Source organism: Microcaecilia unicolor, chromosome 3 (assembly GCF_901765095.1).
Source record: "Microcaecilia unicolor chromosome 3, aMicUni1.1, whole genome shotgun sequence".
Taxonomy (NCBI): Eukaryota; Metazoa; Chordata; class Amphibia; order Gymnophiona; family Siphonopidae; genus Microcaecilia; species Microcaecilia unicolor.
The window spans coordinates 426,194,857-426,211,368 of NC_044033.1; the positions used below are offsets into that span (position 1 = coordinate 426,194,857).

Genomic DNA, 16,512 nt, shown 5'->3' on the forward strand with positions numbered 1-16,512 from the left:
GCTCCCAGCTGCAGGTAGCCACCAGGAATTCTGGAACCGGCGGGGTTGCACAGCCACTGACCAGGATAGCAGGAAACAGACACAGTCCAGAACCAGAACTCCAATAGGCAAAGAGTAGTCAATTCAGTCCAGGGTCAAGGCAGGCAGCAAACAAGCGTAATCCGAGAAGACTAGCCAAGGTCCGGTACACAGGAAAACAAAAACAGAAGAAAGTCGGTGAACAGCACTTCGACAGCAACTCCTCAGAACAAATGAGGACGAAGGACTGAAGGCAGGGCTTAAAGTAGTGGAGGAATTAGGCTCAATTATGTGCAGCTGATTCAAGATGGCTGCCCCCATCAGCAGAGATGCCTTCGTCCAAATATGGGCTTCCTTCCTGACCTTGTTACTCCAAGATGGCTGCCCCCTCCTGAGCTAACCAAGATGGCTGCTTTCCTTGATCCAACCCGGATGACGGCTACCAGACTTAGGAAACTGAAACAGACCCTCCTAAGATTGAACCTTGTCCCTCTTGAACGAAGCTGAGGAATGACTTAGCCGGGAGGAGCATCGAACAGGTGAGGGACGTAACAGTATCCCCCCCCCCCCCCCCCCCCCCGAAAAGCCCCCTCTTCTCCCTGGCCCGGAGCATGGACATTGGTTGGTGGCTCCCAGGAGTTGTCTTCTGGTCTGAAGTGCTTCCAGGACAGCAGGTAGAAAAACTTCCCACCACGCAGCTTCGAGTCCAGGATCCGGTCTACTTCGTACTCGGGGCCAGGATCACTCTCTGGCGCAACCACCTTCTTGGGCTCCGGATGCCACTTGGACCTACGGAAAGGTTTCAGCAGAGACATGTGGAACGCACTGTGCACTCTGAGCTGAGTGGCTAGTTGCAAGCGGTAAGTCACCGCTCCAATCCTGGAGCGTACCGCAAACGGGCCGATGAAGCGGGGAGCAAACTTGAGTGATGGTAGCCGCAGTCTCAGGTACCGGGTACTGAGCCACACCTTTTCTCCTGGCTGGAACGTGGGAGCAGCTTGTCTCCTGCGGTCGTATGTTTCCTTGGCCTTGACTGCTGCCTGACGCAGCTGCTCCTGAACCTTCTTCCATGTCTCTTGTATAGTTCGGACTGTGGGCTGTACCTGAGGTGGGACCTCTGCGGGCGAAATGGGTGGAGGCAGACATGGATGACGCCCATAGATGGTGCTGAAAGGTGTAGTCTGGAAAGCTGAATGTAGACTGTTATTGTAGGTGAACTCAGCCCAGGGTAACAAGGAGGACCAGTCATCCTGGCGCTGGTTCGAGTAAGCCCGGAGGAACGCCTTCACCGTCTGGTTGACCCTTTCCATCATCCCACTGGTTTGCGGATGGTACGCCAACGAGAAGAGCGTGGTTACCCCAAAGGCTGAACACAATGCTCTCCAAAAACGAGAGGTGAACTGGGAGCCTCAGTCACTTATGATCCTTTGGGGCAATCCATGGAGCCTTAAGATGTGGGTGATGAAACTGGAGGCAAGCCTGGCAGCCGTGGGTAAGGTCTTCATAGGCACAAAGTGGGCCATCTTGGAAAACCGGTTGATCACCACCCAAATGACAGTGTAACCCTGGGAGGCCGGCAGATCAGTGATGAAATCCATGGACAGGTCCTCCCAGGGTTGCTGCGGTACCGGCATGGGCTGCATCAAACCCCACTGCTTCTGATGAGAGCTCTTAGTTCGGGCGCACACTGGACAGGTGGACACGTACTGCAGCACATCCTGTGCCATCCGGGGCCACCAGTATGCTCGGGAGATCAGATGGAGAGTCTTGCGGAACCCAAAGTGTCCGGCGAATTCGGAAGCATGCCCCCAGCGTAGCACCCTCCTTCGAAGACTCACGGGTACTGCCTTCTGGCACGTGGCACTAGCCCCGGGTATAGCGGGAATGCAGGTTGGGTTCAGCAAGGGATAGGGCTCCTCCTGGTCCCCAGGAGCCTCAAAACTGCGGGACAGGGCATCCGCCTGGACGTTCTTCTCCCCCGGCCTAAAAATCAGGCGGAAGTCGAATCTAGCAAAAAACAGAGACCACCGGGCCTGGCGTGGATTCAATCTGGTGGCATTTTGGAGGTAGAGTAGGTTCTTATGGTCAGTGATCACCCTCACCGGATGTGCTGCTCCCTCCAGCAAGTAGCGCCATTCCTCAAACTTTAACTTAAGCGCCAGAAGCTCCCAATCCCCAACCGTATAGTTCTGCTCCGCGGGGATAAACTTGCGGGAAAAGAAGAAGCAGGGATGCTTCTTCCCGGCAGCAGATGTCTGGGAGAGCACGGCCCTACCCCCAAGGCTGAGGCGTCTACTTCCACCACGAAAGGCTGGGTAGGATCCGGACTGCGGAGAACCGGTGCGGAAAGAAACGCCTCCTTCAGGGTGGAAAATGCAGCAACCGCCTCTGGCGTTCAGTTCTTAACATCCACACCCTTCAGTGTGAGGGCCGTTAAAGGAGCCGTGATAAGGGAGTAGTCCTTGATAAACTGCCGGTAGTAGTTGGCGAATCCCAGGAACCTCTGCAAGGGCCGCAGACTCTGGGGAGCCGGCCAGTCACGGATTGCAGCCAGTTTCCCAGGGTCCATTTGCAATCCAGTGGCAGAGACAATATATCCCAGGAAAGGCAGACTCTTCTTATCGAAAGAACACTTCTCCAGCTTGGCATACAGCCGGTGCTCCCGAAGGCGCTGGAGCACCGTGCGGACGTGGTCAACATGCTGTGACAGCGAGGTGGAGAAGATCAGAATGTCATCCAGGTACACGATCACGGAGGTGTAAAGCAGATCCTGGAAAATGATGTTGACAAAATTCTGAAACACCGCGGGAGCATTACATAGGCCAAACGGCATCACCCGGTACTCGAAGTGACCCTCATGAGTGTTAAACGCCGTCTTCCACTCATCCCCCTCCTGGATCCGCACCAGGTTGTAGGCCCCGCGCAGATCCAGCTTGGTGAAAATCCAGGCTCCTTGGAGGCGATCAAACAGCTCCGGAATGAGAGGAAGTGGGTACCGGTTTTTCACCGTGATCTTCTTCAGGCCCCGATAGTCGATGCAGGGGCGAAGTGACCTGTCCTTCTTTGACACGAAGAAGAACCCGGCCCCTGCAGGTGAAGTAGAGGCCCGGATAAAGCCCTTGAGGAGATTCTCTCGGATGTATTCCCTCATAACACGGGACTCTTCACGGGACAGGATGTACAGGCGCCCTCGGGGCGGATCGGTTCCCGGCAGGAGGTCTATGGCACAGTCAAAAGACCGGTGAGGCGGTAACATGTCAGCCGCCCGTGCACTGAACACGTCCCGAAAATACTGGTAGTCCTTGGGCAGCCCGGGCAAGCCCTCTTGCGGTGCTTGGAGCGGAGCAGAGCAGAGCGGCAGAGGGGGCTTGACCTGCTGGAGGCAGTGCTGGACACATCGGGAGCCCCATTGCCCGATCTCTCCGGTGGCCCAATCGATCACAGGGGCATGCAGACGGAGCCAGGGCAATCCCAAAATCACCGGATGGATGGCTCGGGCGAGAGCCAGGAACTGGATCTTCTCCTGATGTAAAGCCCCCACCTGCAGATGTATAGGTGAGATAATCCGAGTGATAGTCCGGGGAAGACTATCCCCCTGGATGGAGGTGACCCGAAGCTCAGGCTGACAGGGCACCGTGGAACTCCCCAACTGCGCCAGGAACTCTGCGTCGATAAAGTTCCCTCCGGCCCCGGAATCCAGTAGGGCCCTGGTATAAACCTGATGTTCCTCGTCTTGGAGCAGGACAGGAACGGAGAGCAAATTGTCCAGAATGGAGGCCAACCGGCCCAGAGCCACTCCCTTCATGGGGCTCGGGCCGGGGCATTTCCCGACCTCTCAGGCTTGTTTGGGCAGCTGCCCGAGAAATGACCGGCCTCCCCACAATACAAACATAGATGGTTTTGGAGTCGATGATTCCTCTCCTCCCCGGACAGGGTTCCTTCTGAACCCTCTTCGAAGGATCTGGGCATCTCTGGGCGGCGGGGAAGGCCTCTGGATCTCTGCGGTGCCGGCTGCGTGGCCCTCTCTTGGGCTCGCTCCTGGAACTGGATATCGATTCGTGTGCAGAGTGCAATAAGGGCATCCAAAGTAGTGGGAATCTCTCTGCCAGCCAATTCATCTTTTATCTGGCCGTCCAGACCCTGCCAGAAAATGGCTGTTAAGGCCTCCTGGTTCCACCTGAGGTCCGCGGCCAGGGTACGGAACCGGACGGCATACGCCCCAACTGACCCGGAGCCCTGCTGGATCCGCAGCAGCTCCCCTGAGGCAGAAGAAGGTCGGCCAGGAACGTCGAATACCATCCGGAACTGCCGCAAGAACTCCTCCAGGTTTGCCAGAACCGGACTCCGCTGTTCCCACAGCGGGGACGCACAAGCCAGCGCGGCACCGGAAAGCAGGAAGATGATGTAGGTCACCTTTATTTTGTCAGACGGGAAAGCCTCCGGTTGCAGCTCAAACAGGATCTGACACTGGTTCAGGAACCCCTGGCAAGCTGCGGAAGTACCGTCAAAGCGAAGTGGCTCTGGAAGTCGCAGACGTGCAGCGGAAGCCTCCGCTCTAGAGCCTGGAGGGGCCACAGCTGCCTGCCGCTGGAGTCCTGGTAGCTGACTGCAGACCTCCTGCAAGGCGCTGGATAGGCGGGTTAGTTGCTCCTGCTGCTGGTGGAGAACCTGAGCCAGGTGAGACAGCTCGGACCTGTCTGGCGAGCTCATGGCTTCGGCCTACTGTTATGACCCGGTAGTAGTGAGCCCCTGTGCCCCGACTGAGCACGGCAGAGATGGAGTGACACCGCACTCGGTCAGGCAGCCAGATAACCCCTAACTTCACCTGGGAAGCGACCACCGTTCACCGGGAGTTGAGCTCCCAGCTGCAGGTAGCCACCAGGACTTCTGGAACCGGCGGGGTTGCACAGCCACTGACCAGGATAGCAGGAAACAGTCCAGAACCAGAACTCCAATAGGCAAAGAGCAGTCAATTCAGTCCAGGGTCAAGGCAGGCAGCAAACAAGCGTAATCCGAGAAGACTAGCCAAGGTCCGGTACACAGGAAAACAGGAACAGAAGAAAGTCGGTGAACAACACTCCGACAGCAACTCCTCAGAACAAATGAGGCCGAAGCAACGAAGGACTGAAGGCAGGGCTTAAAGTAGTGGAGGAATTAGGCTCAAGTATGTGCAGCTGATTCAAGATGGCTGCCCCCATCAGCAGAGGTGCCTTCGTCCAAATATGGGCTTCCTTCCTAACCTTGTTACTCCAAGATGGCTGCCCCCTCCTGAGCTAACCAAGATGGCTGCTGTCCTTGATCCAACCCAGATGGCGGCTGCCAGACTTAGAAAACTGAAAGAGACCCTCCTAAGACAACAACGAAGCTGAGGAATGACTTAGCCGGAAGGAGCGTCGAACAGGTGAGGGACGTAACAGCTTGATGCACTGAAAGAACAAACGTTGGAGAAAAAAAAGGCACCTGTGGCCCAGGAGTTACAATACAGTCAGAAACCTTACCAACACATATATATGGTCCAAAATATGCCCAGCTTGAAGAGGCTGCATAGATCCCGCAAAAAATGGAAAAAAAGAAAGAGGGGGCATACAACAGAGATATTAAAACACCTCAGCAGCCAAATGCACTGAAGGCGAGCCTTCTTCAATTGAAAGGAAGCTCTGGAATAAAGGGGCATGTGCTGAAGGATAGGAGATAAGACTCAGGAGTAATCTACTTCTTTAGAGAAGTGTGGTGGATGAATGAAACAGGCTACTACTACCTCTTCCTCTCCGTTAGAGATCCTCTGTGCTTGCCATGCCTTCTTGAATTTTTTCTCCACCACTTCCATGGGGAAGAGATTTGATGGTATGGAGAACATACTAGACAGGCCACATGGTCTTCATCTGCTATCCTTTTCTGTTTCCAAAATAAGTAGTACATTTTAAAGCAGAAGAAAAATAAAACTTACCTCCTCCTTGTTGGATGAGATATTGTTCCATATTATCACAGTCTAGTTTTGTTCTGCAAAAAATTATTGCTTGATCCATCTTGTGTTCTTTGATTGCTCGAACAGTATATTCTCCCTTCAGAATTTTAATGGCTTCAGAATACATTTCTGAAAATAAATCAGAAAGGATTTTCAGCCCTATAATCAAGTTAAGGTTACATGTACCTACAACATAAATTTGAGAGAAGTATTCATAAAATTCTCCGTGGCCAATTCACCTCTACATATACAAATTATGTGCTCAAGACTACATATGTGAATACTGTTACCCGCCTTGGATAAAGACAGGATATAAATGTAGTAAATAAAAATGTAGTTTGAATATTTACCCTTCCCCCTACTACATATACAACTATGCACACGGCTTCACCAGTTATGAAAAGTGGGAGTTAGGTGAAGGGAAGGAAAGACACACAAATTAATTTTATTTCGAAATTCCCAAGGTGACAACGTACATAGCTTTAGAACCTTTGAGTACAAAATTATATGCAAATTCTACCTCTGGTCAAATTATGGGCCCTGTTTACTAAGCCATGCTGTAGGCGTGCTAACATTTTAGCATGCGCTAACGCTAGAGACACCCATAAGAATATATGGGTGTCTCTAGCATTAGTGCACGCTAATTTTTAGCATGCTAAAAATTTAGTTAGTGCCCCTATAGTGCAGCTTAGTAAACAGGGCCCTATGTTTCAATGACTAAACTTGGTCTCTCCATCTTCAAGGGTCACCAATAGATCAGGTTTTCAGATTATTCCTAGTGAAGATGCATGAGAGATTTGCATACAATAGAGATAATGAGCATGCAAGTCTTTTCATACATAATCGTTAGGGATATACTGAATATTGCCACTATATGGTGATCTGTGATTCCTGCCCATGCTTGCCTTAACTCCACCACAGCCTTATATGTAAAGGGGGGGGGGTCCCTTGGTTTGAGGTAGCCTACCAATTGACCTAGAATGGAAATGAAGCGATGCAAGGACCTTTTTCTGCTCAGCCAGTAACAATGTACATTCTGGAACTTAGATCAATCTGCTGCACCCCAGAAGGCAGTATTGGGCTTATCTTTCAGAAACCTCTTGGGCTTTGCTTCCTCCAGATACTTAACCAACTTTCTTGAAGGCCATATCTACTGCCCAGTTCTTGACCTATGGCATGTGCCTAGCTGAGACCACAACCACTGTAGGTCTGGCCAAGGTTCTAATAAGATCATACAAAGCATCTACAACATATACCAAGCTTACCTCCAGGCAAATCTGTCTTCTCAGACTTCCATCTTCATTGCCTCAGGTACAAAACTTCCAGGGACAGAAAAATACCTACTACACCTGCATGAATACCTGGTTCCACACGAGGCCACTTAGCTTGCACAAACTCCTGTGTGTCCAGCCCTGGAACCTTCAGAGTGCCCTAGACGAACTCCATTTAGAGTCCTTTCAGACTGTAAAAACTCTTAAGGGAACAGTAGAACAAACTCTAGGGGCTTGCCTCAAGCAGACATTTTTCCTGTGTCATAGCCATAGGTCTTGTAATGGATCCTCCCTGGAACAACAAACTATCCCACAGAATCTGCACCCAGAAGAGCAGGGGCTGCCAGCCTGAGTGATAAAGGTTCCAAAATGGCTACATTCCCACATTTTCAGCCCCTTCTATGCCACCCTGAGAGGCAGTTAGGTCCCACCTCTGCAATTGTCAGTGCAGAGAGACCTTCCTTTCTCCTGGAACAAACCTTTTGGGGCTTTTACTCATCCCCAGATGCCGACAGACCTCGATCTGCCCATGACGCTGCTCCCCCATGGCAGGCCTGCATTCTATCCTTATGGACAGGGCCCACTTTAACTGCTATACTTGTGGCCTGCTCCCAATGCAAAACAAATAAGTAGTGCCAGCTCCAGAGACAGCTGCAAACAGGAGCTCCCTCTTGTTGTCCCAAGGCACGACCGGAACAATACTGTGCCCTCTTACTGCCTGTACCACAGAAAACAAGGGTGTAGACAGAAGTCCATTTTTAGAGGTTCTCAAAAGTGGACTGAGGTGACCCAATATACTTGCCCACTTCCCCCCCGCCCCAACTGCAGTAAAATATTATCTTTGCTGGTGGGGATTCCAAGCCCCGCCAGCCAAAGATGTCTCGTGCTCAAGTCACATCTGTGCTGAATGAGCAGAACTTAATTCATCAGGTGTAACTGAGCAGGTGTGGGAGAGCCAGCCTAACAGTTGAAGCACACCTGCTGAATTAAGTATTGCTAGTTCAGCACAGGTGCGTCTCAGGCCTGGGAGACATCTTCAGCTGGCAAGACTTGGCAATCCCGCCAACCATGAAAGCAGAGGGAGTCCAATCCGAAGGTAAGGGGACCCAGGACCCCCCCCCCCCCAATGGCTACACCACTTACAGAAAGGCGGTATATCAAATGCATGACCCTTACCCTTCTCCACATGGAAGACACTGGTCCCCACAGCCTTCTTACCTTCAAATGTATTTATTTCTTTAAATTGTGGCTTGGTGGTGGGAGCTATGGAAGAGGAAGAAGGCAACAGGCCACATTTGAAAGACTGAGGGTAATATCCCCAAAACCTACAGGGAGCCTGGCAGGATCATGGGCTTTTCCCTCTCAAGGACCAACTCTCCTGCTGGGCCCAGCAGCAACCCCCACTGGATGAGTTCAAAGCCAGCTGCATTTTACATGGATCATCTTCTGCTGGAGACAGACTATACTGGTGAGCGCAATCTACAAGGTGCTGTTATAGGGGTGTGGCTCACAAAATCTTGCCATCTGTCCTTGTCTGCTGGTTGGGGACATAACCCATTGGTCCTGGACCAATCTGGGGAACAAGGAACCTTATTTTTCATTAAAACTTCTATTGTAAATAGGTCTAGTTTGGTTGTAGTATTTATGAATGCAAAAAAAATATTTTACCACATCATAATGTGCCCTATGTATGTAGCAATGCATTATTATTGTTACCTGGACTATTAGCACCAGGTCTTGTGTTATCCTTTGCATGAACGTCATCGGTCTAAAAATAAAAACCACAATTAGCAACCTGTAGGCAAAATTAGAATTAGCAGCCATTTCACTGATCACTTCTGCTCCCTCCTCCACCTCTTTCTGTCGCTGCTTCATTTAATTTAATGTCAGCATTTCTAGTCGGCTTAACCTTTAAGTTCAAGGTGGAGTACAGACCAGTTGGAAACTATATTTTACACCAGTACATTGCAACATGCTCATACATAGCACAAATAGATGTACAAGGCAATTAAGAAACAAGTGTGTGTGCGCTTTCAGACACAGTAAAAGCAATTAAGGCAAGAGTAATCACAAGGATTAAGAGTTTGTATTCATGATCATATAGTACCTAAACATTTAAGTGGCTCCAGCGAATGTGGGATGAGGGTGTTAGTGTTAGTAGTATGACAGTTGTACAACTAGTCCTGGGGGTCAGTGGGATTGCACATTCACTACACTGTCCACCCAACTCCCTTCAAATAAGAAAAACGTTGCAGGCAATTCATGTTGGGACAAGAAAAAATGGGCACAAAACACCAAGCTAACTTTTATCCACCCCAAACCACACAGTAAACTGCCTGTGTTAGAAAACTAGGCATTAAAGACTCCTGTTTGGGGTGGGGGGGGAGAGACAAATATAACAAAGGACAAATTTTCTGCTTCCATTGAAAACACATGGTCAGTTTCTGCCTAAACCAAAATGAAGGCCGTAGCCTTTCAACTGAAACTGGGAAGAAAAAGAACTTTGGCCAGATTTGGTGCTGAAACTGACCAGAAATCTTGTAAAGGCCCTGGTCTAGTAGTGATTTTGGGGCAGGAGAGTCCCGAGTTGCAGCCAGAACTGGAACAGAGACTGTCCCCACAGGCCAGTCTCTCCCCACTCCCTCTGATAGAAAATATGCTCCTCCCCCCTCAGGCCACCCACCACTGTGCCCTCCTTTCTCCCCCCCCACTTGAGGGTAGGCCCTCCCCAGGCTTACCTTGTAAAGGTCCTGGTGGTCTAGCAGTGTCCTCAGGGCAGGAGAAGATAAAATTATGTATCATACCTGATAATTTTCTTTCCATTAATCATAGCTGATCAATCCATAGACTGGTGGGTTGTGTCCATCTACCAGCAGGTGGAGATAGAGAGCAATCCTTTTGCCTCCCTATATGTGGTCATGTGCTGCCGGAAACTCCTCAGTATGTCGATATCCAAGCTCCATCCGCAGCACTCAGCACTTAGAGAATTACACCCACAAAGGGACACTCTGCCCAGCTCACCACCGCCGAAACGGGGGAAGGGCATTAACCCAGCTCATCCCCACACAAGTGGGGGAGGGGAATCCGTCCAGCTCATCCCCGCGGAGCGGGGGAGGGACACCACCCTGCTGATGCGGGGGGGATCTGGCTTATCCTGCAACCGCAACCGCGGGAGGAGCTGACTGACCCTAACACCGCCGAAGCGGGAGGGGTACAAAGCTGCCCTACAGCCGCACGAAGCGGGAGGGAGCGCCGGCAGAATTTATGTCTCAATCCAGCCCCGTAAAACGGAGGGGAGAGGAATGCAGCAGCTCACTGTAACACAAACTCGTCTCAACTCTTGAAGAATCCTCCTGAACAGGAACTGAAGACTAAACTTGAACCTGAAATGCAACCAGAATATAAACAGTACAGATATCTGGGAGGGGCTATGGATTGATCAGCTATGATTAATGGAAAGAAAATTATCAGGTATGATACATAATTTTACCTTCCATATCATCATGCTGATCAATCCATAGACTGGTGGGATGTACCGAAGCAGTACTCACCCAGGGCGGGACATTAAAATCCCTGACCGCAACACTGAAGCTCCAAACCGGGCCTCCGCCTGAGCAGCCACAGTCAAGCGGTAATGCCTGGAGAAGGTATGGGCCGATGCCCAAGTTGCCGCCTTGCATATCTCATCCAAGGAGACGGACCCGGCCTCTGCCATCGAGGCCGCCTGAGCTCTAGTGGAGTGAGCCTTCAGCTGGATAGGCGGCACCTTCCCCGCGGCCACATAAGCCGCTGCAATGGCTTCCTTGATCCATCTTGCCACTGTAGGCTTAGCAGCCTGCAGACCCTTACAAGGACCTGCAAACAGGACAAACAGATGATCCGACTTCTGGAAATCATTGGTCACTTCCAAGTATCTGATGATGACTCGTCTCACATCCAGATATTTGAGAGCAGAGTATTCCTCTGGGTAGTCCTCCCTACGAAAGGAAGGGAGACAGAGCTGCTGATTCACATGGAAGCGAGAAACAATCTTGGGTAGGAAGGAAGGCACTGTGCAAATAGTCACTCCTGCCTCAGTGAACTGCAGAAAAGGCTCTCGACATGAGAGTGCCTGGAGCTCGGAAACTCTTCTGGCTGAAGTGATAGCCACCAAAAAGACTGCCTTCAACGTCAGGTCTTTCAGAGATGCCCTCGACAAGGGTTCAAAAGGCGGCTTCTGCAAGGCTCTTAGCACCAGGTTGAGATTCCACGCAGGCACCACTGAGCAAAGGAGGGCGCAGGTGATTAACTCCCTTGAGAAAACGCACCACATCTGACTGCGAAGCCAGGGAAGCACCCTTCAGGCGGCCCCTGAAGCAAGACAGAGCCGCTACCTGGACTTTAAGGGAACTGAGCGACAGGCCTTTCTCCAGACCTTCTTGCAGGAACGCCAGCACTGAAGAAATTGGAGCAGTGAAGGGAGAAAGTGAGCCTGCTTCACACCACGCTGCAAAGGTACGCCAAACCCTGGCGTAAGCAGTAGAAGTAGAGCGCTTCCTCGCTCTCAGCATAGTGGCGATGACCTTGTCTGAGAAGCCCTTCTTCCTCAGACGCTGCCGCTCAATAGCCAGGCCGTAAGACCAAAGGGGGAGGGATCCTCCATCACCACGGGACCCTGATGCAACAGACCCTGCTCCACTGGCAGTCGCAGAGGGTCGTCCACTGAGAGCCTGATCAAGTCCGCATACCAGGGACGTCTGGGCCAGTCCGGACCCACCAGGATTATCCGGCCCGGATGCTTTGCCACCCGGTCTAGCACCCTGCCCAACATGGGCCAGGGCGGGAACACATAGAGAAGCTCCTGTGTCGGCCACTGTTGGAGAAGAGCATCTACTCCCAGAGATCGAGGGTCCCGTCCTCTGCTGAAAAAGCGCGGCAGTTGGCAATTGGCCGATGACGCCATCAGATCTAGGCTCGGCTGGCCCCAGCGCTTCGTGATGTCCAAGAACGCCTGAGCTGATAACTGCCACTCTCCGGGATCCAAGGTATGGCGACTGAGAAAGTCCACCTTGACATTCATGACTCCGGCAATGTGGGCCGCTGACAGCTGTTCCAGGTTCGCTTCCGCCCACTGGCATAGATCCATGGCCTCCTTGGCTAGAGGGGCGCTCTTGGTACCTCCCTGGCGGTTGACATAGGCCACAGCCGTGGCATTGTCCGACAGGACCCGTACTGGCTTCAACGCCAGTACCGGGAGGAACTCCAAAAGCGCCAACCGAATGGCTCTGAGTTCCAGGAGGTTGATAGACCACTTTGCCTCCGCAGGAGACCAGAGCCCCTGCGCTGTCCTTCCCATGCAGTGGGCTCCCCAGCCCGTCAAAGAGGCGTCCGTCGTGACGACAAACCACTCCGGGGGCACAAGAGGCATCCCTGCAGACAACTTGTCTGTCTTCAGCCACCAGCTCAGCGCCTTGCGCACTGCTGGGTCCAAGGGAAGGCGCACAGCATAATCCTCCGACACCGGAGTCCAGCGCTGCAGCAGAGAGTGTTGCAGTGGTCTCATATGAGCCCTGGCCCAGGGCACTACTTCCATCGTGGCCATCATAGAGCCCAACAGCTGCACATAGTCCCAAGCCCGAAGAGGAGAGGCTACTAGGAACTGGTCCACCTGAGCCTGAAGTTTGACAATCCGATTGTCCGGCAGGAACACCCTGCCCACTTGGGTGTCGAATCGAACTCCCAGATACTCCAGGGACTGAGTCGGGCGCAGCTGGCTTTTCTCCCAGTTGATGATCCACCCCAGGGAGCTCAAAAGAGCAATCACCCGGTCGACAGCTTTGCCGTACTCTGCATAAGAGGGGGCTCGGATCAACCAGTCGACCAGGTAAGGATGGACTTGTACTCCTTCCTTCCGCAGGAAGGCCGCGATGACCACCATTACTTTGGAGAAGGTCCGCGGAGCAGTAGCCAACACGAACGGGAGGGCTCTGAACTGGAAGTGTCGGCCCAGGACTGCAAAACGCAGAAAGCGTTGATGAGGAGGCCAGATGGGAATATGCAAGTACGCTTCCTTGATGTCCAAGGATGCCAGGAACTCCCCTGCCTTCACTGCCGCTATAACAGAGCGGAGAGTCTCCATGCGAAAGTGCCGAACTTTCAAGGACCGATTGACCCCTTTGAGGTCGAGGATAGGCCGTACAGAACCTCCTTTCTTTGGTACCACAAAGTAAATGGAGTAACGTCCCTTGCCAAGCTGATTTTCTGGCACCGGAACGACCGCACCTAGGCGGATCAGATTGTCCAAGGTCTGCTTCACTGCCACAGCTTTGACCGGAAACTTGCAGGGAGAGAGTACAAACCCGTCTCTTAAGGGTCGGCAGAACTCTAGCTTGTAGCCGTCTCTGATGACTTCCAGCACCCAAGCATCTGAAGTTACCCTGGTCCACTCGCCCAGAAACGAGGACAGACGTCCTCCAATCTGCACTGGGCCAGGACCCCGTCATTGGGTACGAGACCCTGGGGGAGGACCGGAGGGTGCACCTCCGGGACGGCGGTCTCTGCGAAAGGAATGCTGCTTGGGGGAGAAGTTCCTCTTGAAGGAAGAGGGGGCAGAGGAGCCCGACTTGCCCGGGCGGTACCGACGGGCTTCCTGAAACCGTCCTCTGGAGTTACCGGGGCGAGCACTGACCCGAGCCCTGACCTCTGGTAACCTCTTGCCCTTAGACGTGCCGAGATCGGTCACAATTTTGTCCAGCTCAACCCCAAAGAGCAGCTTGCCTTTAAAAGGCAACTTAGCCAGGCGGGACTTAGAGGCATGGTCAGCAGACCAATGCTTCAGCCAAAGCCACCGCCGCGCAGAGACTGTCTGAGCCATACCTTTAGCCGAGGCTCTCAAGACATCATACAGTAAGTCTGCCAAATAAGCCAAGCCCGATTCCAGGGCCGGCCAATCAGCCCTCAAGGAAGGATACAAGGGGGAAGCCCGCTGCACAATCGTCAGGCACGCCCTGGCCAAATAGGAGCCGCAAACTGAGGCCTGCAAACTTAAGGCAGCCGCCTCGAAGGACGACCTTAAGGCCGCCTCCAATTTTCTGTCTTGGGCGTCCTTTAGGGCCGTGCCACCTTCCACCGGCAACTCCGTTTTCTTAGTCACCGCAGTGATTAAAGAATCCACGGTAGGCCAAAGAAAAGCCTCCCGTTCACTTTCAGGCAAAGGATAGAGGCGGGACATAGCCCTAGCCACTTTGAGGCTCGCTTCCGGGACATCCCATTGAGCCGAAATTAAGGTGTGCATGGCATCATGCACGTGGAAGGTTCTAGGCGGGCGCTTCGTCCCCAGCATAATGGCGGAGCCAACAGGGGCTGAGGGAGAGATGTTCTCCAGAGAGGAAATCTTCAAAATGCTCATGGCCTGCACTAACAGGTTGGGCAAATCCTCTGAGCGAAAGATCCGCGCTGCAGAGGGGTCATCCGCTCCATCCGAGCGGGAATCCGTCTCCTCCAACGAATCCCCAAAGGACCGTTGGGAGAACTCAGATACGCTGCCCTCATCTACATCAGAGGAGACAGAGTCCTCTAAGGCCTGGGAATCCACCTGAGGGCGTTTACTTCCGGGGGCCTCAACCCCTTTATCGGACAAGGGAGCAGGGGCAGCGTTTTGCATAAGGAAGGTCTGATGCAGCAGCAAAATAAACTCGGGGGAGAAACCCCCCCCCAGACTGTGCACTTCAGCAGCCTGGGCCACAGCCCTAGACGCACCCTCAACCGGCGCTCACAAGAGCGGGGGAGAAACATGCTGCGCATCCAAGATGGCGTCCGGCGCGACACTCCGCGAAGGAGCCGCGCGGGAAGAACGGCGCTTAACTTTAGCCGCTTTTTTGCCGTCGCCCAAATCAAGGGCGGCCATGGCATTAACGTCTCCCAGCTCAAGGGCAGCCCAAGAAGAAGCCGTCCGAGCAGAGTGGCCTGCCAAGATGGCGGAGGCGAGCAGTGGGGGATGGGCGTTTATGGCGGGAAAAACCGCCGCACCGGAGGAAGAACCGGGACACTGACCGGCCTCCAAACTGACACCCAACAAGGGCAAATCAGACTTTAAGACCCCCGCATCCCCGCTAGAAGCGCACACGCGGTCCGGGGAGCGATTCTTCACGCCCTCGCCCTCCGACGCCATAGGCCACGTGGAGATCGATCGGGGAACCCCCTGCCCGCTACAAAAAGGTAAAAATTACCTGCTTCTCGCTCCGAGCTGTAACGAACCGGTGTCCCAGTGAGTAGCTGCAATAAATGTTTAAATAAACGTTGAAATAAACGCCCTTAAGGACGTCCAAAATTTTTTTTTTTTTTTAAACAGAGCCAGCGGGAGGGGGGAGAAAAGGAGGGACCTGGCACCACCAGGTTTGCACTTGCTCAAGAAGAGCCCTCAACCCCAGGCACTCAACAAAACCTAAAAATTAGGCTTGGAGACCTAGCCAGTGCTGCTGCTGTGTGTGACCACCACCTGCTGAGATAGAGAACATACTGAGGAGTTTCCGGCAGCACATGACCACATATAGGGAGGCAAAAGGATTGCTCTCTATCTCCGCCTGCTGGTAGATGGACACAACCCACCAGTCTATGGATTGATCAGCATGATGATATGGAATCCCGAATTGCTCCTGCTCCCTTCCTCTGTGCTGAAAAAATAGTGGCTGCAATTTCCTGCGGCAGTCTCATAAGGCTACTGTGGGAAGTTGCAACCACTATTTTTCCAGCACAGTGGACAGGGGCAGGAGCAACTCGGGACTCTCCTGCCCCAAAATCACTAGTAGACCAGGGCCTTTACAAGATTTTGGCACCGAATCTGGCCAAAATTCTTTTTCTTCCCAGTTTCGGCTGAAAGGCTACGGCCGTGGTTTTGGTAGAAACTGACCCTGTGTTCTCAATGGAAGCTGAAAATTTGTGCTCTCTTATGTTTGTCTCCCCCCTCCCCCCCCCCCCCCCCCCCCAACAGGAGTTGCCCCCCATGTGCCTATCTTACAATCCCTGGCAGTTAAGGGGTGTAGTCAGGGCAGGCGTGGTCCCCAGTCGTTCTTGCTCATGTCTGCTCTGCTTTCAAAATGGCTGCCATTACTTCTAGTGGCAATCTAAAGAGTGATTGTTTTCAAGCACAAGTACTGGTCAGCTTATAGTGTTAGTAGGGAAATTATATTACAATGAAATCAAGTGTGTATATTTATTAGGATTTATTTTAGAAAATAATTTGAGAAATGTATTGCTCTTGATTGTAATTTTTCAGAGCAT

The 16,512-nt window shown here is 52.5% G+C and overlaps 1 protein-coding gene across 1 annotated transcript in view; it reads right to left on the reverse strand.

Moving 5' to 3' along the window:
- DDX1 (DEAD-box helicase 1) overlaps positions 1-16,512 on the reverse strand; it is a 223,644-nt gene that overhangs the window by 15,050 nt on the left and 192,082 nt on the right. Inside the window, exons 18-19 of the mRNA XM_030198848.1 lie at positions 8,971-9,022; positions 5,966-6,112 (exon numbers count right to left, since the gene is read on the reverse strand). Coding sequence (XP_030054708.1) covers positions 5,966-6,112; positions 8,971-9,022 — 199 coding nt within the window. The remainder of the gene's footprint in view (positions 1-5,965; positions 6,113-8,970; positions 9,023-16,512) is intronic.